The 22,986-nt window shown below is 36.3% G+C and overlaps 1 protein-coding gene and 1 long non-coding RNA gene across 2 annotated transcripts in view; one reads left to right on the forward strand and one right to left on the reverse strand.

The window, feature by feature from the left end:
- Nucleotides 1-258: 258 nt before the first annotated feature.
- Nucleotides 259-22,986, reverse strand: part of PIP4P2 (phosphatidylinositol-4,5-bisphosphate 4-phosphatase 2) — a 52,399-nt gene continuing 29,671 nt past the window's right edge. Inside the window, exons 5-7 of the mRNA XM_029923940.1 lie at nucleotides 15,499-15,551; nucleotides 2,644-2,734; nucleotides 259-1,818 (exon numbers count right to left, since the gene is read on the reverse strand). Coding sequence (XP_029779800.1) covers nucleotides 1,675-1,818; nucleotides 2,644-2,734; nucleotides 15,499-15,551 — 288 coding nt within the window. The 3' untranslated portion in view covers nucleotides 259-1,674. The remainder of the gene's footprint in view (nucleotides 1,819-2,643; nucleotides 2,735-15,498; nucleotides 15,552-22,986) is intronic.
- Nucleotides 2,330-21,674, forward strand: LOC115279384. Its single transcript, XR_003903399.1, has 4 exons — nucleotides 2,330-2,794; nucleotides 20,450-20,640; nucleotides 21,046-21,212; nucleotides 21,514-21,674. It is a non-coding gene; the product is annotated as an uncharacterized LOC115279384 (long non-coding RNA).

Consider the following 22,986-nt stretch of genomic DNA (forward strand, 5'->3'; position numbering starts at 1 on the left):
TGTTTACTTATTTATTTTGAGAGAGAGAAAGAAAGAGAAAGAAAGTGTATGAGTGACTAGAGGAAGGACAAAGAGAGAGGGGGAGAGAGAGAATCCTAAACAGGCTCCACGCTGTCAGCACAGAGCCCAACACAGGGTTTGAACTCACGATCATGAGATCATGACAAGCTGAGATCAAGAGTTGGACACTTAACAGACTGAGCCACCCAAGCACCCCACACAATCTTATTTTTAAAAAAATGGAATATAACAAGACAATATTTGAACAATAATCTTTATTAGTGTATTTGCAAAGGTACATATAATCCTGAGCTACTGCATTTAGACATTTATCATTTACTCTTTTAAGTTTACATGTATTTTGTTCCAAATTCTTTGATGAGTACATTTTTATACTAGTCAGGAACATAAATAATTTAAATTATTATTCTTATCTCTGGAACAGCCAATTAATTTACTCATATCATCTCATTGTCTTAATTCTACATTATAGGCTTTAGAACATTACTTCTCAATTAAGCAATTTCTTTTTCAAAACTGCAAAGATAGGCAGTGCAAGAGCTGATTCCTTAAAACCTAGTGAATTCTTAGAAAACTATGTTGCTTTTTGTCTTTGATCTACCTTCTTGAATAAATTGGGTAACTATCTGACCAGCTATACTTGAAAAGAATGATAAGAGTAACTACCTCTAATCTCAACATTTTACCTAGTGTAAAATGTCATAGGCTCTCGTCATATAAGCAGTCCATAATTAGCCCAATAGGAAAATTTTATCACGATCTAATGAAAACAAGGGCAATCCAGTGTAAATATATCTTTGTTTAAATGATTAGTTTTATAAAACATGTAACGTGAAATACTTCTTCCAAGATCTATAAAGGAATACATACAGCTGATTAACATTAAATTCCATAAATCTAGACCAGAACTTTTATAATTAATAAACAAAAAAAGCAGACAAAATGAAAGACAAAACTCCTGTGATCTTTGAGAAAAAACATTTATCCAACATTATCTCCAACTGTGGACAAATAAATATTTTCATTCTTGTATTTTAAATTACTACCAAAATATTGTATCTTTCTACAAACAACAAAAAACAAGCATACAGTATCTAGAAATGGTTTTTATCTGACAAGAATGTCAAGTCTTTGAAGGTACACTCAATGGTTTCTCCTGAATAAGGTCACTATGATCTTAGGTTAATGTTACAGTAAGCAGTTCAAGCAAAATGCATATTGCTTAGATTTTAAAGCAAGCAATTTTGATACTGTTTAATTAAAATGTGAGTATAAATGTGAAGCTATTGTAGAAACATTTATAAACACTCCTTGGGAATACTCACAGATCAAGTAATGTGGAATAACTGATTTAAAAATAATGGAAGGGTGATGTTATATGTCATGTTTGGTGACAAATCCAAAAATATCTTTTAAGAGATGTAAAAGAACATGAAAACACAGTTTTATTATTCAGAGCTTGAAAACCTAGCAGCAAAACAGTTTGCATATAATGTAGTGCAATGGGCATCCGTTCATAAAATACTCACAAAGTCTTGAAACTATACATAAACCAGAATGGAATCCATTAGGATAAATGATTTAAAGATGTCCAGAGTAGCTTATCAAGAACTGCTAGATACTCTCCCCTGCATCACTGAATCATAAGCAAGCTTATGCAAAACTATGTTCTGGATAACTCACTCTGATGGCTCCCCAGTAACAAGCTCGGATAAGACAGATCAAACCTAAGAGATAAGCGACTGCCCAAGAAACATAGGTTGCATGAAACCGCCTTGCAAAATCTTGGGTGCCAACCTAAAATAAAAAGCAAATATAAGAACAAAAGATTAAAAACTTTAGGCAAATATTGACTTAGAGAACTTGTGTAGGCTTACATGAGATTTTTACAAAGTATATCCCCGAGGCCACAAAATCCCTATGAAATATGAGTTGTCAAATTTATTGACTATCACTGACAGAGTAAAATTTAATAAGACAATACTGCTGGTTAAGTTAAATTTTATGAAATAAACAAAAAAGCCCACTTGAACATGTTATCTAAGTATTTAAATACTTAAATATACTCAGATTACAGAATCTGAACTTCCTCCGTGTTGTATGTGTGACACAAACAAGAGCGTGTTAATAACACAGGACGAGGCAAACAAAGGAGCATGGGAAGTAAGTGGTAATGAAAAAGATCAGTAACTCCTTCTCCTGGGAGAGAATAATCCCCATGCCAACCAGGTAGCTTCAGTCTTCTCTAAAAATAAACACCCCCATTATGACAATAAATCTGTTCTTAATTAGAACAAAGAGAGTGGTGTTTCAGAACTCCATAGCTGATTGAGTGTCACCTTTGCTTTGGCTATGGCACTAAATAAAAACAGTGGGCTTTTGTTAAATGGGGGTAAAGTCCCCAATGTCAACGACCTTTAGAGGAGCCCCAAACACTATTTCACAGGGTGGGCAAGCTCCATTAAGAACAGGTCTATGGACTGGGCTTCATACACAACCTTCCAGGCCTAGGATGCCAGGGAGGCAGGCTCTCTGCGGACCACTGAAGGTTCAGGCCTCATCAATGCACTACTGATAAAGTTGAGAAGAAAGAATTCTAACAGTGAGTAGAGTAATACTCACAGTTAATCCAACTCCAATGAAAATACAGATCATTCCAATGGTGATATATGCACAGCAGCGTCTTCGTGGAAGCGCACTACCCACTGAAGAACTGAAAATTCACAACAGCAAAAGAGAGCATTATTCACGTTCAGTTCTCCATTTCATCTCTGTGAGTTCTCGTCTATGGCTTTAGTGACCTGTGTGCTTCCATTTACTTCTTCCATTTGAGAGATAAGAACATGCACAAAAATGTCATTTTAATGAGTTAATAAAATCATAAATGGTAAATTATATTAATTATATAACTTATATTATATTGATTATATTAATTATATTATATTATATTATATTATATTATATTATATTATAGTGGCTTTAAATAAAGTTCAAGTCTTGGTTATTGACTGTATCCACAAAAGGACCACTGTGGTCAATAATAATTTTCCAAGATAAAACTAGATTTCAAAAAAATGTGTTCTAAGATAGAAAATACATGCTATCTTACAAATAGCACTTGTTTTTTTTCAGTTACAATAGTTAGTATACGTTTACCATAGATAATTTGGAAAATAGAGTAAAGAATAAAAAGGATAAAGAAAATTACCTCTATCCCACTACTTTAAATAGTCACCTAGTATTTTGGCGTATTTTCCTTCTCCAGTTTTTTTTTTTTTTTTTTTTGCAATTTACCAACTTAGCATAATTATTTTTCTGCCATTAAATATCCTCAAATTGGAATTTTGATGGATGAATATAATATAGTTTAAACAATTCTCTACCATTGGATATTTAGAATTTTCATTACTATAAATAATGCCCGGTAAACATCATTTAAAAGCATTCTCCTTGGGGAGCCTGGATGGCTTAGTCTGTTAAGCATCCAACTTTGGCTCAAGTCAAGATCTTGCAGTTTGTGAGTTCAAACCCCATGTCGGGCTCTGTGCTGGAGCCTGTTTCAGATTCAGTGTCTCCATCTCTCTCTGTCCCTCCCCCAATCACGTTCTGTCTCTCTCTCTCCAAAATAAACATCAAAAAAAAATTTTTAAAGCATTCTCCTTAGTTTTCTTTGTTTTCTCAAGATAAAGATTTAGAATTAGGATTACAAGATTAAAGAGATTTAACTTTTCAAAATTTTTAATACATATTTCATAAAAGCATATTCTATCATCACACTTCTCAATTAAAGTTTTAAATCCAAAAGTTTTTATTTATACTTCTAATTTTTGTGATTTTCAAAATGATACAAGCATAGCAGAGGCCACACAGCCAAATTAGCACTTTCTATTTTTCCGAAGCGTAGACATGCTAACGTATATCCCATCTGAGGCACTGTGTTAATGACTGAAATAATGAAGTATCTGCTTTGCTTTTGTATGGCCAGTGTCAACACCATTCGTAGCACACAGTGAGTGCTCAAGGAATGTATGCTGAATAAATGAAATACAGAGATGAATTACTGGGCATACTTTAGAAATGTACTATTCCAAACAGGTTAATTTTGCATAACAGAAAAATGGTTTCCTTTTAGTTCCAAATCTTTTTTTTTTTTACTTTATGAATATTGTTGCAAATATATCTCGTAAATCTTCCTGAATTCTCAAACTGACACATAAACATCTGGATAACCTGGGGTCATCATCAACATAGTATATCTTGCTATCTAGAGTTATCAGGGCATGTAAGATCCATCGCCTTTATGTTATATTTAGCCTTAGACTACTTTTAGTTTTAATTCTTATGCAAGCATTTGGTGGTCTTCCCTGCCTTTATACCTCACAGCTGCCTATCATTTCTCATCTACCTGTGCGTCTGCTTCTGGCAGCCTAATCCACGCTGGATTACCAACCAACTCAGTTTTTTAGAGTTATATATTAAATAATAAAAAAGAATTATATATTAAATAAATCGAAGGGTTCTCAGTGAGTATTGGAGTAGCTTTCCTGTAAGCTTTATTACATGAATTTCAAGTGCATTCTCCTTTGAAAATCCATGTTCATTTCTCATCACCCAACTTATAGCCACTACCTCAGGGAAGTCTCCCCAGAAAAGAAATAACCTACTGCCACTCTACAACTCAAGTGCAATGTTATCACAGGGATAAAGCGATGACCAATAAGCACCTACTGCATAGACTGAAAAAGCTCATACACATTTACTACATAGATGGAATCTGTATGCAAAATGTACCGTTTTGCATGTATGAAAGCTTTGTCTTGTGTACATGCTAAAGTATAGTTCTGTGGCTTGCCCTTTGATGTTTGCTTAATACTCTTCATGAGACTCTTCCATACTCGTATGTGGACGTGTGGAGATCCAGTTCATTCATTTTCACAGAAGTGCAAGTTTGCTCATTCTCTCTATTGATGGACAGTCAGGGGTTTCCTTTTCCCCTTAACTTTTTGCTATTATAACAATGCTGCTTTGAACACTCCTTTATATTTCCTATCCAAGTACACTGAAATTTCTCAAACATATTCCTGGGGACAGAATTGCTGGGTTGTACCGTAGACATTATCTTCAACTTTAATAAATGCTAAGTTTATATCCCTACCCTCTTTATATGAGAGCTTCCAATGCTCCACCCACATCAACACTTCAACGCTTGGTGTTGTTTCCACGCTTGACAATTTTGTGGGTGTGAATGGTATTTCACTGTGGTTTTAACATGTATATCCCTGATTTCTAGCAAGAGAGAACATCTTTTCAAACACTAGCTGACTCCTGGTTTTCGTTTTCTTTTTCTTTTAACTGCTTGTTTATATCATCATCTCTTTGTTTTGGGCTGTCTTCAGCTTACTGATTCACAGATGATATTTACATAATTTGCACACTCTTCCAGGCTGCTATGTATACTATTTATATCTTCTTTTAGCCTATTTTTTAAATCAGCAAGATTAACCTTACTTAAAAAAACAAACAAAACCCTGGGGCGGCTCAGTGAGTTAAGCCTCTGACTCATGATCTCAACTCCGGTCATGATCTCATGTTTCGTGGCGTGGAGTCCGCATGCAGGGCTCTCCGACAGCACGGAGCCTGCCTGGATTCTCACCCTCAGTCTCTCTCTGCAACACCCCAATTCGCACTCTCTTGTTCTCTCTCTCTCTCAAAACAAATAGAAGTAAACTTAAAAAATTACTAAGCAAATAAGTTTAAGATATCATGAAAACCCATAAAAAGAAGACTCAACATGGGTTCTAAATCTGATTAAAATACACTTCAAAGTAAACTTCTGCCAAATGATGACCTTAAAGTGCCAAACACAAAAGAAGCTGTTCAGGCTGTTTTTCAAATAGATAATTTGTTCCTGGCTTGGCCATCTCTCCTTTAACTATACACAAAGTTCTGCTAAAAGTATACACTTTAGTTGATTTTAGAATTACAATGTAAACTGAACAGGTTCTTGATACTGACAGTATGTTACCAAGGTTTTTTTCATTTCTGGTCACAGAGGTCAAGTATTAGCAAGGTTCCTTTGTGGGTTCTCAATCATGTCCGACTCATCCATCCTTCAAGTACATGCCAGACTCAATAGTTTTCAAGAGGCAGAAGTCTGAGGCCATTTAAGATACAGATGAAATAGGAATGTGAAGTGAACCCATCTGAACAAGGCTTCATACTGCCCTGGAGGGGAGCATGCAAGTGGATCTCAGTCCAGCAGGGGGTGCTAGTGACATCCTGGTGGCGGTGTCCTGCTCCCGGACCCTTTACACAGTTTATGTATATACATGTTTTAGTAAGCTCATATACTGTCTCAAAGCCATGATTCACAGACTGTGCCGATAACTGAGTGAAGTCTTGGGTACTAAAAATGTTTTAACTGCATCCACCAGGGATCTTGCAAACAGCAATGGGGTGAAATCTGTGATGGTCGTTGCAGTTCCAACTTGGTACAGTTGTTGAGGATTCTAGCCTGCAGTTTCTAAAATTCATTTTAATAACATCTTTTGATAGTGAGTTTTTATTCATGAAATCAATGTAATGTAAGTAAATTCTAATATAGTAAAAATTATCAATATTGTCACTTCAGGTTTGCACTTTTTGTTGCCTTGTGTAGGAAATCGTTTCCTGTCATAAAAATATTTTTTAAATCTTCTAAAAGTATTAGAGTTTGCCTTTTCATATTTATGTCTAGGTCGACAGGAGCGCAGTCCTTATAATTATCAATTTTTATTTTACTTATTTTGAAGGTATATTATGTGGTGCATACAAATTCAGAATTTATGGTTTTGATGAAGTGACTATAATAATTCTTTTTACCTTAAAGCATATGACATACTAAGTACCTGCTAGAATCCTATAATAGAGACATCCAGAATACAATAGCTTAAAAAAGTTTATTTCTCTTGCAAAAAAGAAATCAAAGGCAAATGTACAGCTTAGGGTTGGCAGACAGCTCTGTTCCATGATTAACTGTCACTGCCAGACACAACAGGCGACACGTCTCCGGCTGCAGATGCCTTTTTCATGGAAGAGGGGGGAAAATTAAGACGAGTAGTTTTGCCTTTCAGGAGAGTATCAGGAAGCTGCACTCATCACTGTGTTCACATTCAATTGGCCTTAACTTAAATACATGGCTACAAACTTTTGCAAGAAGAGGCTAGGAAATACGGTGAGCTGGATGGCCAGTCAGACTCTGAAAGTTATTCTGATAAAAGGAAGAGCACAGCAGTCCATTCCTTTAACTGATATTAATATTACTGTTTTAACATTGGTTAGTGTTTGCCTGGTGTATCTTTCCTTTGCTGAGGTTTCATAATTTGATTTTTCCCCCTCCTTTAATTTCCATCCTATGCTCCCAGATTTCGTGTTTCTTCTTCAGACTGCACATAGATGGCCTTCAGTCTAGTCTGATAATTTCTGACAAGTCTTACTGACAAGTTTAGTCAAATTACACATATTCTGACAAGTGAGATATATATATATATATACAGATATATATATATGGATTATTTCTGCTATTTTATTTTGCTTTCAATGGTTTCTGTATTTTCAATGCTTTTCCACCCTCTTTCCTTGATTTCTTGTGAATTGACTTTGATTCTTTCATTTCATTTTCCACCGACATTTAGAAAGTTTTGCAATGTATTTCTACTAATTTACCAGTTGCTTATAAAATTTTTGACATACCCAACATTTAAAAACTAAAATCAATTAGTAAACTATCTTCCCAATAAATACAAGAATCTTAGAAAGTTTTAACTTCAAAAATTCTTCTCCCAGCTTACATGTTCTTGTTCCCCAATATTTTAGTTCTATTATGGGGCATCTGGGTGGCTCAGTCAGTTAAGTGTCCAACTTTGGCTCAGGTCACAATCTCAAGGTTTGTGAGTTCAAGTCCTGGTTTGGGATCTGTGCTGACAGCTCAGAGCCTAGAGCCTGTTTCAGATACTGTGTCTCCCTCTCTCTGCCCCTCCCCTGCTCACACCCTGTCTCTCAAAAAAAAAAAAAAAATTCGTTCTGCTGTACTTTTATTTCTTCAAATTCATTAGCATTAGTATTATCCTTACTGTTATTTTTGCTATTTTATGCAACATTCTTTATGGTTGTTTACAATGTCTTGGTTTACCTTTTCTTCTGGCCTTGTAGAAATAACTTCTGAGATATTTTTCCATTTTCTCTAAATTACTTTTTAATAGTTTCTTTAGTGAGAATATCAAGATAGTAAAAGTTCTGGACTTTTTGTTGTTTGTTGGTTCTTTGGTTCTGCATTTGAAAATACTTTTATTCTGCCTTCATTTATTCTATTATGGTTTAGCTAAGTCCAAATACCAGTTTGATAGTTAATTTCTCTTAATAATCTGAAGTATTTTTAAATTTATTTTTGGCTTCCATTGTTGCTGTTGAGATGTTTGTGATCAGAACTGTTATCCTTTTTATAATAAAAATCTGTTTTGGGTACCTGATTGGCTCAGTCAGTAGAGCATGCGACCCTTGATTTTAGGGTTGTGAGTTCAAGCCCCACAATGGGTACGAAGATTACTTAAAAAAAAAATCTTTAAAAAAAATCTTTCTCTCTTTGCTTTTAATATTTTCTATTTATCTTATATTTTCTGCAACTTCATTAAATGCATTTGCTTATTTTTTGCATGCATTTTAAGTCCTTGAGAGTCTAATTATACTGTAATTGATGCTGATTCTTAGCTTATAGGACCTTGTTTCTTCATGTGGTTGGTAAATTTAGTTGAAAACTTATTTTGGTAATCTTCATATAAGAAATCCATAAGAATGGTTTAGGGGTGGCTGCATCCACAGAGAATTTTCACTTGCTTTTCTTAGGCTCCCTAGAATGATACAAACCTTAAAACACTTTAAATTGGTTTCTGGGGGGGCGCCTGGGTGGCTCAGGTGGTTAAGCGTCCGGCTTCAGCTCAGGTCATGATTGCATGGTTCGTGGGTTCGAGCCTCACATCAGGCTCTGTGCTAACAGCTAGCTCAAAGCCTGGAGCCTGTCTTCAGATTCTGTGTCTCCTCTCTCTCTGACCCTCCCCTGCTCACACTGTCTCTGTCTGTCTCTCAAAAATAAATAAAAAACATTAAAAAATTTAAAAAACTGATTTCTGGGACTGGGTTTTCCTAAAATATGTTTCAAAGTCACTGTTCTTATAAAATCTCTACTTTGTAATATTCCTTTCCTGGTAGATGTTTTCCCTGACCTACTCTTTTCATGGAGCCTGAAGGACTTTCTCTGGGGGCAAAAGATGGTATTCCTACTCTGACCTTCCACAAGGCCAACGCTTGTCTCTTGTTCTGCGTCTGAACATGGAAACCCAAGGCCCTGGACCCCTAGTATTGGCAAATACTCTTAGGATATTCGAAATGGCAAACTTGATTGTCGTTTCCTCTTTATTGCTGGTCCCCACCTATTTTCTTAACTTTCATATAAACTGAGCTATGCATTTGAAAGGATGTTTGTTATAATTATTAACTAGTGTTTCACAGTACTGAATGTGAAAGTCAAGAGCCTCTAATATGCAAAATATGGACACTGAGTCTCCCAAAAGGAAAAGATCATGCAATACTTCCCAAACACGTAACTATTCATACTCTTCAAATTATCAACCTTCCCTTTCACAATATTCCCCTTGGGCCATAAGCAGCATAAAGGACATATAGACAATGAAGATGGTGCCAAGCAGTGTTATTTACAGCACCATTTTCAGATGAGGTCGCCAGGGAAGGTTTTATTAGGTGAGGCTTAAGGACAGGATAAGATGTGAATAGATGAGAAAGTCAGTCATCTCAGCAGATAACAGCAGCATTGTTCAGGCACGAACAAAACAAGAATTTTTTTCAAGAAACAAGCAGGAGAATAAATAGTCTTTCTTTTGGAGAAGATTTCTGGAGGTGAGTAGGAGAGTAGTGGAAGCAAGGGCTGTATGAGCTGATGTGTACAGTCAGGTAGGGATTTTCCAGATACATAATAATGAGAAAGAGACCAGCCAGGCCATCCTAGGCCGAGCAGGATGAGATTTAGGGACAGAAGCAAGAAATTATTGAATATTAATGGAAGTAGAAGAATTTATTGAAGCCAGGACGTAGTGGGTTGTGTATAAAGGTGCATAATAAAGATAACATTAGAGAGGCCAGACAAATACCTAAACCTGGAGGTTGTATATACCTTGCTAAGAAGATTGGAGTTTGATTTTGGATTTTAGGCAATGGGCCTATAATAATCCATATGGTGCATTTATGTCAATTAGTAGAATATGTCATTCCTCAGGATACTTTATATGCCACATATATAGACAAACCTAGGCTAACAATGAAAACAACAACTCAGTGTGAAGTATATAACTTGCACAACTTCATGGCATAACCGTGAATTTTGGAGCTATGAAAACATTTGAAGCCAAAGAGTTTAAAATCATATTTGTATCTGCAGCCATTCTCTAATAGATGTATAGAGAACAGCGAGGCTGAAGGCCAAGAGATAAATTAGAAAGCTATGACCATAGTCCTGGAGAGGGAACCTAAATACATGAACTCAAGGAGGGGTAGTGAGAATAAGAGAACAGAACTGAAACGTTAAGAGACAGAATTCACAGGACTGTTTCCCTTTGGGTATGGAAAGTAAAGATACATTCAGATTTCTGGCGTGGTCAGCTGGGCAGATGGGGTAACATCCATTAGTATAATATATTCATCAACACACACTTAGTAGAGTGGGATAAGGAAGTTGGATATGACTGTTTAGATGCCCGGACACCGAGGCTGAAATAACTGTAGGGAAGACAGTGAATACAGATGGTATATATCCAAGGCTCCAAAGGGAGATCTGGGGTGATTCAGTGGCATTTTGGTTGTGATTTAATGGTATATAAGTGGCAGAAGAAACTACAAGAAAACCAAGGTATAAGGTAGTCAAGTTGCAACCTGGGAGAATAGCAATATTTAACAACTTGGAAGAGAAAGGGAAATCAACAAAAGAGACAGCAAGGAAAAGTTTTCAGAAATGGGAGGAAACCAGGAGGAAGTGGTATCTGGACACCAAGCAAAGAACAAATTGTAAGGAAAAAAAGATGATGATCAACAAGAACCAAATACTTACAACAGAGAAAATAAACAGGATGAGGAATGAACAGATTTATTAGAATCTGCAACTGGGATGTGGATTTTATCAGAGCAAATTCAGTGGCCTAGTGGAGAGGATGGCTAATTCACATTTTACTCCAGAGCGAATGGGTGCTGTGATTAAAGGAAGGGCTAAGCACTGAAAGGAAGAGCCCTGCCTTCCTCCGAGGAGAGGAAACGAAGTGCAAGTAGATATATAGACAGCGTCTAGGCAGGCAGTGTGAAGACGAAGGACTTCACAGATGGGTTCAATCCTACCAGACGCAGAAGGAAACCTACCTGCTGAGGCTGAGTGAGTAGTGGTATGAGCGATGGGAGTCTAAGAGGAACCGTAAGTATCTGTAGATAATTGCTTTGGAGAATGGAAGACGGAGTTCATCAGGAACACTTCAAAGCAGAGTATCAAGCCAGGGTTTCAATGAAGTATAAAGCTATACTTTTGTAAGGAGATAACCAATACAGAATTGTTTTAGCTCTCAGTTATCTGGGTAAAGGAAGGGAGAGGCCATGGCCATATTGATCCAAGATTGGTAATTTGAAAAGTGGATGGATCTGAAGCTCAAGGGATGAAGACTTAGCTAATCTAGCAAACCTAGAGCATCTTTATATCTAATATGTTCAAGACGAATTTAGCATCTTTCTTTCAGACATAGCTCTTCTAGATGCTAGATTCCCTATCTTAGGTTCTATGGCCTCTCAGATATAAAATCATCTTTCACCCCAATCTCTCTTATACCTTTACATTCAGTCCTATCTATTCCATTTCCTTAATACCATGTCTACACTTCAACTCCATGTACCTCTGCACAGGTGGCCCCGTCTATAAGGAAGCATCCTACACTCTTTTTTGCTTCATTCCCACTCATCTTGAATAACTTACTTCATTCACCCCCTCTTGGAAGTCGTCTCTTACGTTCCCTTTCCCTCCAACCTGATTTGGGGCTCCTGAGAACAGAAAAGGCAAGGTGTATCTCTTCCAAAGCACTTAAAAAACTTTATTGTAGTTGCCTATTCTCTTCCCTATACCCACAAGAATAAGTTCCTTGAAGGCAAGTTTATATCTTTTATTTCAAGCACCCAGTACCTGGCACAGAACTGTTTACTGAATTCATGGATAATTATAAAAGCAAGCACTAGATAGCAAAATAAAAGAGAGTAAGAGTCCACTACTGCTTAAAATGTCAGGGTGATCCACAAAGGAGTACCTCGGTGATACAGAGAAATGATATTCGGTAACAATCACCGTGGATTAGACCTCCATCGCTACCAGCCTTCGGTCTGTTATAACAACAGAGTACGAGTAGTACTTCCAGAACGCGAGGACTACAGCTCCCATCTTGCAGTGGCCACAAGCTGCCACCTAAAAGAGCGACCTCACTTTGGGCCACAATTAGCCCCAGTGACTGCATGAGTAAGAAACAGTGACATGGGGCGCCTGGGTGGCTCAGTTGGTTAAGCCTCCGACTTCGGCTCAGGTCAGATCTCACGTTCGTGGGTTCGAGCCCCGTGTAGGGCCCTGTGCTGACAGCTAGCTCAGAGCCTGGAGCCTGCTTCTGGTTCTGTGTCTCCTTCTCTCTCTGCCCCTCCCCCTCTCATGCTCTGTCTCTCTCTGTATCAGAAATAAATAAAACATTAAAAAAAAAAAAAAAAAGAAACAGTGACATGAAAACATGCTCCTTGGTCTCTGGAGCCCCTGGGGGAAATCCTCCCTGCACACATTCTGTGATATGGTTTCCTAGTGATGATTTAGGAACTCCTAGAACTTAAAAAAATAGTTTTAGGATATTTTATATTTGTGTTTAAAGAAATAAAATTCCTTAGAATCTCATCACAACAGATGTCTCAACATTTGTCATGAAGAAAAACATTCAGAGAGGAAAGAAATGTAGACACAAGCCGTGAGTGTTCATGTGATAACAGTATGGATGCCCTGAGTCCCCCCTTGGTTAGCATGTGACTCCAGTTCCACAAAACGTTCCTTCAAGAATGATATTTAAGCAGACTGACTCCATGTGAATGTCCACGCAAGTTGTTCCTTAAGTAACTGGTATAAATTCTTCTTATTAATACACACTGTCTTGTGATATTTTAACCAATCATAGACTATCTAGACATTCAATACTTCTTTATTATCAGCAAAATATGGCCACTGTTCTAAAATAATTACCCAAGTCATTTGAGCAAAATCCTTAACTTCTCTAACAGTCCCTCATCTGTTAAATGAGGATAATAATGCCTGCATTCCAGAATTGCTAAAAGCTCCTGTATCTCTGTATATAAAGTGACCATCCCTGTGCTTAGCATACAATGTGCTAATCACAGAAGTTTTCCTACTTTTTATTTGCCATTGAATTTTTAATGATCTGGGAAAAGATACTTTGCAATTTAACATTTTCATTTTCATGGAAACAGAGATAACACACAGAAATATGCCTCATTCAGGGGCGCCTGGGTGACTCAGTCGTTTAAGTGGCCGACTTCAGCTCAGGTCATGACCTTGCAGTTCAGGAGTTTGAGCCCCACATTGGGCTCTGTGCTGACATCTCAGAGCCCGGAGCCTGCTTCAGTGTCTGTTTCCGACTCTCTGACCCTCCCCCACTCACATTCTGTCTCTGTCTCTCTAGAAAATATACATTAAAAAGATTTAAAAAAAATAAATCTGGATCATTCACAGACATATTCACATACATGCGGGGGGAGCGACTCTCAAGTATATATTTTTCTGTGTACTTATTTGGTGTTATCCACTTTGCTTCTCCATGTACAGACTTCTACTGGATTCAACAGAGTTAAGAATTCAGTTGCTTAATTTCACAAATAAATAAAAAAAGAAGTATCTATTCCTTTGAAGCTAGAAATATGCAGTAAAGAAGTCATTCTTATGGGTCTATACTGAGTTGGAATTAGATCTAGCAGAGATAAATGGAGTTATTTTCTTACATATATTCTATTCAGATGCTTTTCAATTCTTTTCTCCTAGAAATCATTCTTAGGATTTCCTCAAAATAGATAGGGATCACACCAATTAAACTATGAACCCATGTTTTCAATGTTAAAAGTTGACCTGTCAAAACACTGCGGTTTAATTTCCTTAGCTTAAGTTACAATTCACACACATAAGCAGGCATCAATAATTTTCAAATTAAAATTTTATTATCAAAATAAATACTGTGTAGAATGAGTTCATGGAGGCCTGACATAGCTCTCCTTAGAAAGGTCTGCTTTCACGACTGACCCTTGGCTAGCATTTATGAACCTAAATTTCTAAAATGTTCCCACAATTCCCTAACTGATAGGAGTGGCTTATCGTGTCTAAACTGTTTGGGCAAACAATATGGTTTTTGCTGAATACTGAATGCTTTCCTTCTGAGTTTGGAAATTCGGTATGTGCCATGTAATAGGTGCCAATGTGATGAGCTCCAGTAAAAACCTAGGACACTGAATCTCTCTTGAGTCTCTCTGGTGGATAGTATTTGACCTGTGTCATAACAATTCCCTGCTGGAGGAATTAAGCCCTTTCTGTGTGACTCCATTAAGACAGGACTCTTGGAAACTTAACACGTGGTTTCCTTCAGATATTGTCCTATGTGCCTTTTCTTTTACTGATTTTGCTTTGTATAATAAATCATAGCTATGAGCACAAATTTATACTAACTCCTATTAGTACTCCTAGAAAATCACAGAATCTTGGGGTGATTTGGGAACCCCCACCACAGCTGCCATAAAATGTTTTTGATCAAAATATCTTCCATTTTTTTTTCCCATTTGAATATTGCCTTTTGTTAATTCCTTGGGTACACTATTTAGGAACAGAGAAAACAGACTGAATAGTTAAGACAGATAAATAATTATATAAAATTTGCTATCAGAGAATAATCTCACTAGACAGGAAATGAAAAACAGCTCATAGCTATGTAATTATAAACCCTTAAACATCTGGTACTCCTTCTAGATTACAGCCCATCTTTTTAAATACAAACTTTAGATTATTTGCAATAGATTATAACCTTTCAGGACATTTGCAAATCTTCAGCAGGTTACTGATAATTTTAGTAATTTTTCCTTAGAAACTGATTTCTCTTCATAGAGTGATAATCAAACCCAATCATTTTCATTTCAAAATAGAATATATTAATCAATTTAAAGATGTCTTTTTTTAGTTCTGAAAAGCATAAATATATTAAACATGCATTTACTCCACGGCATGTCTTCAAAATCAAAGTCTACTGAAGTGAGAGTTCTGAACTCTAACCTGTGCTCCAGTACTTCCCCGCAGCATTTCCAACAAGTGGAGAAACTTACATTTTTTTGCAGTGTGGGCATTTTGCCAGAGTGTTGAACCTCAGTTCCATCCACTGTAAATAAAAAGAAAAGACTGAAAAGAAAAACAACGGAAAACTATCCAATCTGATAAGATGTTTCTTTTAGTTCAAATGTTACCAGGGATCACAGCAGAAACAACCCTCTTCTCAGGGGTACAGGAGCTTTCCCTCCAACCCTTCTTCCCCTCCCTTAAAATAAAGTTTGGGATTCTCCTCTGCAACAGTTCCCATGACTTGTCCAAGGCTCTGACGCAATCCAGGCTGGCTTTACAAGGAAAACCGAATGTAATGCTGTAATTAGGGTCATTGCTTTCAGCCTTACATATCAGTTCACTCCCAAGGAATAAAACATATTTTAGGGATCTTCAAAGATCTTTTGCCTTTAAATCTTGAAGACTAGCCTTTGAAATATATGGATATTTAAATTCATTACCAGAATGCAGCTATTTATAATCTATTTATGTGGGAAACCTACAAAGTAAATAAACTAAACAAATGAGAGTGAGAACTCAAGTCAGGCACTGCTCTCGGTTCTGCCATGCTTATTCTATGTAACAGAAACAGTCTTTCTACAGCACCAATTTTCTTCCCTATAAATGTAGGTAATAGAATAAGTTATCTTCCTTGTTATTGAGATCCTTGAACTGATTTACTGGTAGTGGGTTAAAAGTCTTTTGAAGAATGTGCAATATAAGTTTCAAGTAAATCTTAACTATAAAATGTATATTTAAAAATGCCTTAGGGCGCCTGGGTGGTTCAGTCAGTTAAGTATCCAACTTCGACTCAGGTCATGATCTCACGGTCTCAACGGTTTGTGAGTTTCAGCGCAGCTTCAGGCTCTGTGCTGACGGCTGGCCGGAGCCTGGAGCCTGCTTCAGATTCTGGGTCTCCCTCTCTCTCTCTCTGCCCCTTCTCTGCTTATTCTCTCTCTCAAAATAAATAAACATTAAAAAATAAATAAAATTTAAAAATTAAAATGTATTAACTTTTTTTAAGAGAACAGATAAATCTGGGTTTTCCTAGATATCTCTTCATTTGTATTTCAAACCTCAAAAAAAGTTAACCTTGAAATTATCTCTGTTGTAGAAGGGACATACAGTCCCAACATAAATAAACTAGAGATGAGACTTTACATGAATGTTCATTCTCTTTTCAAAATTATTATTTTTCAACATTTGAGAATGCCAAAACAAGGCTATAGTTTTTTTCAAGCAGCAGTAAAGCTTTATTTCATATATATTTTATAACAAATTAACTTACTACAAAACTTATTCTTTTAAGAAAATATTTATTTTGAGATGAGGAGAGAGGGGAAAGAGAGAAAGAGAGAGAGAGAACACTCCCATGCAAGTGGGGGAGGGGCAGAGAGAGAGAATTCTAAGCCCCAACGTGGGGCTTGATCTCACTGACAGTGAGATCACGACCTGACCCGAAACCAAGATTCAGCCATTTAACCAACTGAGCCACTTTGGAGCTCCCCAAAAAACATTCTAAGTAAAACTGTCAGAATTAATGTGCTAATATACAAAGATTTCTAGAGTTCTACAGAGTATTGAGCAATGAAGAATCCAGAAATCTTATTAGTACTTTTTTATGTTTTTGTGATTAGTTTTAGGACAGCTGCTACACTTGTAACATCATTTCAAATTTGATTTATAAATAACAAATCTAAGTTTTTCCTAGTTAAAAGGACCAAAGTGGTTAAGGAGGCAATTATGAAACCCTCTAGCAAAGAGGAACTAAAAATCCAAGCCTGAAGGCTAACATGTTGGCCTAGGGATTCTAGAATTTTAAGATGACCAAGCTAAGAAGATGATTTAGTCCAATATTATCATTTTATAGTGTTCTTCATTTTAGCACAGATTATGCATGGTAAATTCAATTATAACTGACAAACAGGTAAGACTTTATTATGTAACTAGTAAATTATACAGCCAGCAACCTAACACATAGGGTTTTGTTATCTCCAAGTACTCACTTAAATGCAGCAAACTAAGAACAGAAAAGCACCTATTATTAGAAATAATTTTGTCATAACCTATTCAAGTGAATGCAAATACTTGGGCTTTTGAAAGGAAGCTGACTTACTACTCTTATCTCAAACGAAGCCTCTGCACTCTTAGAATTGTTTTGCCAGAACTTCAGTAGGGGGAAAAAAAACATATTATCTCTCTTCCATCAGAAGGATTAAAGGCAACTTCTCTAAAACTCTAAATCATTTTTAGGGGCGCCTGGGTGGTTCAGTCGGTTAAGCATCTGGCTTTGGCTCAGGTCATGATCTCACGGGTCGTGAGTTCAAGCCCCGTGTCGGGCTCTGTGCTGACAGCTAGCTCAGAGCCTGGAGTCTGTTTCAGATTCTGTATCTCCCTCTCTCTCTGACCTTCCCCTGCTCACTCTCTCTCTCTGTCTCTGAAAAATAAATAAAAAGCATAAAAAAATCATTTTTAGTGAAGGTCTCCCAATATTTGACTTATTTCTAACAATTCTATGTAAAAGGTAAACTTAGTTTCCTCAAGATATATTTTTAATCAATCTTAGAAGGCTCATAAGAAAGGTATACTGCTAAAAATGAATCATTTGATAGAACCTTACTGGGTTTTATTTTTTAATAGATACAATAAACAGGCAACTGCTGTTATCACCTTAAAGTATGCAAATTAAAACTATTGTTACTTTCTGTTATAGCACCAAACCATAAAGAAAATCTCACCCTGACTGAAGGTACTACATAGGCTCACGTCAGAGTGAAGTTGAACCACCATTTATGATTCAGGCACACACTGTGGTCTGTATTAGTTTTTATAGAGGCATGCCAGTCCCACACATATTAGCTGACAAAGCATTTAGACCTACCTTTCATCAGCAACAGAGAACATCTGTTCCATAGAAATGCAAAGCTAAACTCTACTGTTCAATGTCTACAGAAACTTCTTCTATTTTCATGCAGGATGAGCAAAAGGCTATTGTATTCCTTTTATTCGTCTGGAAAATTATTTTCCAAGCAATGTCTCTCAAAAGAGTATTCGGACTAGATGATGCCTTCAAAATGATTTAGGGATTTAAAAAATGTTTATAAATACTACATTAAGACTCCCTCCCGGATATTAACAATGATGCATGTAAAAAAAATGCTAAATACACCTGTAGGGGCACCTGAGTGGATGGGTTGATTAAGCATCTGACTCTGATTTCATCTCAGGTCATGATCTCATGGTTCCTTAGTTCGAGCCCAACCTCCAGCTCAGGGGTAACAGTGCAGAACCTGCTTGGGATTCTCTCTTTTTTCTCCCTCCCTCTGTCCCTCCCCCCTCAAAATAAATAAATAAATGTAAAGAAATATACCTATAAAATTTTTTGTTTAGTTTTTTTGTTTATCCTAGCAATTCCTAATGACCATGGAACTCTTTATTCATATAACACCTATTATTATTATTCTGCAAAATGACTGTTTTATTGAATATACTTTGGAAAACACAAATCTAGCTTTTCTAAACATCATCCCTGGTTCCGGCCAGGCTGTGAAATAAATAGTGTGAGTAGTGTGGATTCATAGTAAATTTAACTTTAGCATTGTAACACTGATATATTAAAAGATGTTGTTATAAACAGAAGGTTGTTGAGGATAGAGTCCATTTTATTGTTCTTTTATCTTAATCCAAGGAAATAATTCTCTTTCAGGTCACAGTATTCCAATAAACCTTCTATGTGATCTTTTCAAAAAAAATATCATGAATATCTTGTAAGAGAGCATGTTTTCCTCTCTTCATTGACTCTAGAGGTCTCACAGCTAAAATTCAGACCAATTTTAACAACTGTACAGGATTAAATATTGTGCATATTTATATTCTTATGTATAACTTATCATATTTTTTCTGCCCTTTTTTTATTGTCCCTAATTTTTTCATATTTCCTTTTCAATGCTATTGAACTTTGTAACTTATCTCAATTGTTTCTAAGTCTTGTAAGCCAAGCTGAAACATGGTAGAAAAAAAGTAAATGAATCCTAATAGCTAAAAGCTTGAAAGACAAAGAGCATATGACAAAGGACATAAGATTATTTGTGATCAGCATAATAATGAGAAGGCAAAGTTCTTGAGTCAGAGTTAAGATATTTGCAGTCTATTTTTTATAACACTGAGTATCTCTTATTAACCTGAAACTCCCAAAAGTAATAGCCACCCCATAGGTATGTACTGTGTTCTCTAATTACCAAAAACTTGTTTTCTAGGAATTTTTAGATCATCTTTAAATACCATATGTTAATCCAAAACACCCTTTCCTGCTAAAAAATTAAAGTTTTAAATCATATTTACTGTGTTAATATGCTAATATAATTCACTTGCCTACACTAAATATTAAATAAAAAGAGCTATTTTAGAAGTGTGTCTCTGAACTGTACATTACTTTAGTAATTTTCTTCTAGTGTGAAAAATGTCTAAATGCATAAAGTGATTTGTAAAGTAATGAAAATCATGTCACATAAATATCTTTTAACCTCTCAATTTGGATCATTCTCTAGGATTCATACCAGATGATTTCAAAAAATTAAATATGAACTTCCTAAGAGTTGTCTTTGATTTCCTTTTTTCCTCATTCCTTTGTCTACTCTATTATCAGTATGTTAATTCTCCCTCAAAATCTTTATGCTATTCCCAACCATCATTAGCACTTTGAGTAATAAAAGCCACACATCTAGTCTTGTTCCTCTTCAGGCTTGCCTCCATGCAATCTATAATCCATTCTACACGTAACATCCCTACATACAGAATTAACTATAAAGCTCTACTAAAGCTTCCCATTACTCTGAGCATAATGTCACTCACTCCTTCTAGGCTAGGTACTTCTGCAGGTGCACTAAGAACACTCTTATTTTCTACTCTAGCCTAAACACGTTTCATATAATTCTTGTTTTCATTGTCTTTCTTTTCCAGCTAGATTAGAAAACTCCAAGAGGGAAGGAAATGTGCCTTCCTGTTCCTTCCTTGTGCAGTCCAGAGCCTCGCACGCACTCAGTAATTCTATCTCAACAAATGAAATGAGCTCACTTATAATGCGGCCATAAGGACTGTCCATGGCAAGGACTGAGAAAATAAAATATAACTGAGCAAAATGCAAATGTAAGGTAATTATAGAGTGACTTGACTGAGTTGAAAAGAAATCTATTTTGAAAATCTTTCAATGGCATTTCAAAATATAATTTGTTCACAAGTAAGAAAGAAAATAATAAATATATTTAATATATATTTAACTTAGCCAAATCCCTTGATATCTATCAATACCTACAGTGTATTATCCTGTATTAAAACAGGATATAGTAATTTTCAAAAAGAAATTTGTTAACTACTCCCACCAGCTATATCCTCTGATTTATGTACTTAGTCACTGTGTTAATGAATAAAATATAACTGTAAGGAAGATGATTTATCTTCTCCTACAAGATAAGAAATATCCTAGCAATTCTGATTAAATGAAGTAAATTGGATAAATACATGCATTTCTGTTTATTTTCCCAAACTTGCTTAAATAGTGGTAAATGAATTTTACAAAGTATAATACCATGAGGATAAAGAGGAGATATGGCCTCAAATCTCTGGACAATGAACACTGATGGAACCGGGAGCTGGCTTAGGGCAAGGGGTGCTGAAACTTGCCAGTCCGCAGAGAGATTTGCCAAAGGAAAGCAAGCTGGCTCAGGTATTGGGGCTACCACATGCTTTCCGAGGTGGGGGGGGGTCCTAGCAGTGATGCAAACAGCAGTATCCCCTGTAAACTCTATCCTACCTTCCACAAAACTGGAAACCCCTCTCTCCCCAGTACATGCAAGAAAAGAGTGATTTATTTTGAAAAGAAATTGGACTAGAGAGTGAACTTAGAAACACCCAGCATAGCAGAAGGCAAGAAAAAAACAAAAGAAAGGAATTAAGTTAGTCTATGGTTTGAATAGTGGATGAGACCTTCACCTCATTACCTTTAACTCCTAAATGCTGTCTCCTAGGCGTGTCACTCACAAGAAACCACAGGATCATTCCCCAGAGAAACCTGCCCTCCAAGAAGACTTCCTGATACTAAGAGTTGACAGTTCTTCAAAAAATGGGAAAGGAAAAAGAAAAAAAGAGGAAGAGGAAGAATGGGGAAAGAGAGAAGGAAGAAAGGAAAGAAGACCTTTTTTAAAAAAATTTTTTAATGTTTATTTATTCTTGACAGAGAGAGACAGAGACACAGAGACATACCATGAGCAGGTGAGGGACAGAGAGACAAGGAGACACAGAATCTGAACTGTCAGCACAGAGGCTGAAGCGGGGCTCAAGCTCACGAACTGCAAGGTCATGACCTGAGCCAAAGTTGGACGCTTAACTGACTGAGTCACCCAGGTGTCCCCTTTTTAAAAAATATTTTTAAAGGAGAAAGATCTTAACTCCTGCTGCATGAATAGAGGTTCCAATCGGTGACTGACCCTCAAATATAAATGAATTTTTCAGTAAAATCTCTATCACAAAAAAAGAAAAAGTGGGGAGAAAACAGAGACAGGGCATAAAGAAGAACAATACTAAAGATGCCAGAGAGAAGAGAATGCTCTTTAGAAAAAGGAAAAATTAACCAGAGAATACAGGAAAAGTCTTTGAAATTAAAAATTAAGTTAGAAAATCTGAAATTAAAGTTGTGAATTAAGTTTGGGAGATATAATCAGGGAAATTTCCCAGTAAGTAAAAGAAAAAGCCAAAACTTAAAAAAAAAATAGGATCAATAATTCAGGTGATCTAAAGGGTTCTAGAAAAAGGGAACATAGAAAATAGTATAGACCATAAAAGGGCCCACTAAGTACCCAGACAATGAATTCAAACATATCCTCCCTAAGACAAATTCTTTTTTTATAATTTTCTTATACTTAAGTATAGTTGACACACAGTGTTAGATGTTTCGGGTGAACAACACAGTGATTCAACTAGTCTATATATTCGGCTATGCTCACCACATCTGTCACCATACAACATTATGACAATATCATTGCTATATTCCCTATGCTCGCCTTTCACTCCGTGACATCCTCATTCCATCACGGAAACCTACACCTCCCACTTCCTTCACCCCTTCACGTACTCACACCCTTACACCGGCAATCATCAGTATGTTCTCTATATTTATGGGTCTGTCTCCGCTTTTTATTTGTTAATTTGCTTTATTTTTCATATTCCACATATAACTGAAATCATATGGTATTTGTCTTTCTAAGCCTGATATATTTCACTTAGCATAATACCCTCTAGGTCCATTCATGTTGTCGCAGACGGTAAGATCTCATCCTTTCTAAAGGCTGCATAATATTCCAGTATGTGTGTGTGTGTGTGTGTGTGTGTGCATCTTTTTCCATCCTAAGACATATTCTAATGCAATCTCAGAGCACTGGAGAAAATGAAAGAAGAAAGAGGAAAATAAAGAGTAAAAATAGATAGAAAGGACATGGAATCAG

The sequence above is a fragment of the Suricata suricatta genome, chromosome 15 (genome assembly GCF_006229205.1).
Source record: "Suricata suricatta isolate VVHF042 chromosome 15, meerkat_22Aug2017_6uvM2_HiC, whole genome shotgun sequence".
Classification (NCBI taxonomy): domain Eukaryota; kingdom Metazoa; phylum Chordata; class Mammalia; order Carnivora; family Herpestidae; genus Suricata; species Suricata suricatta.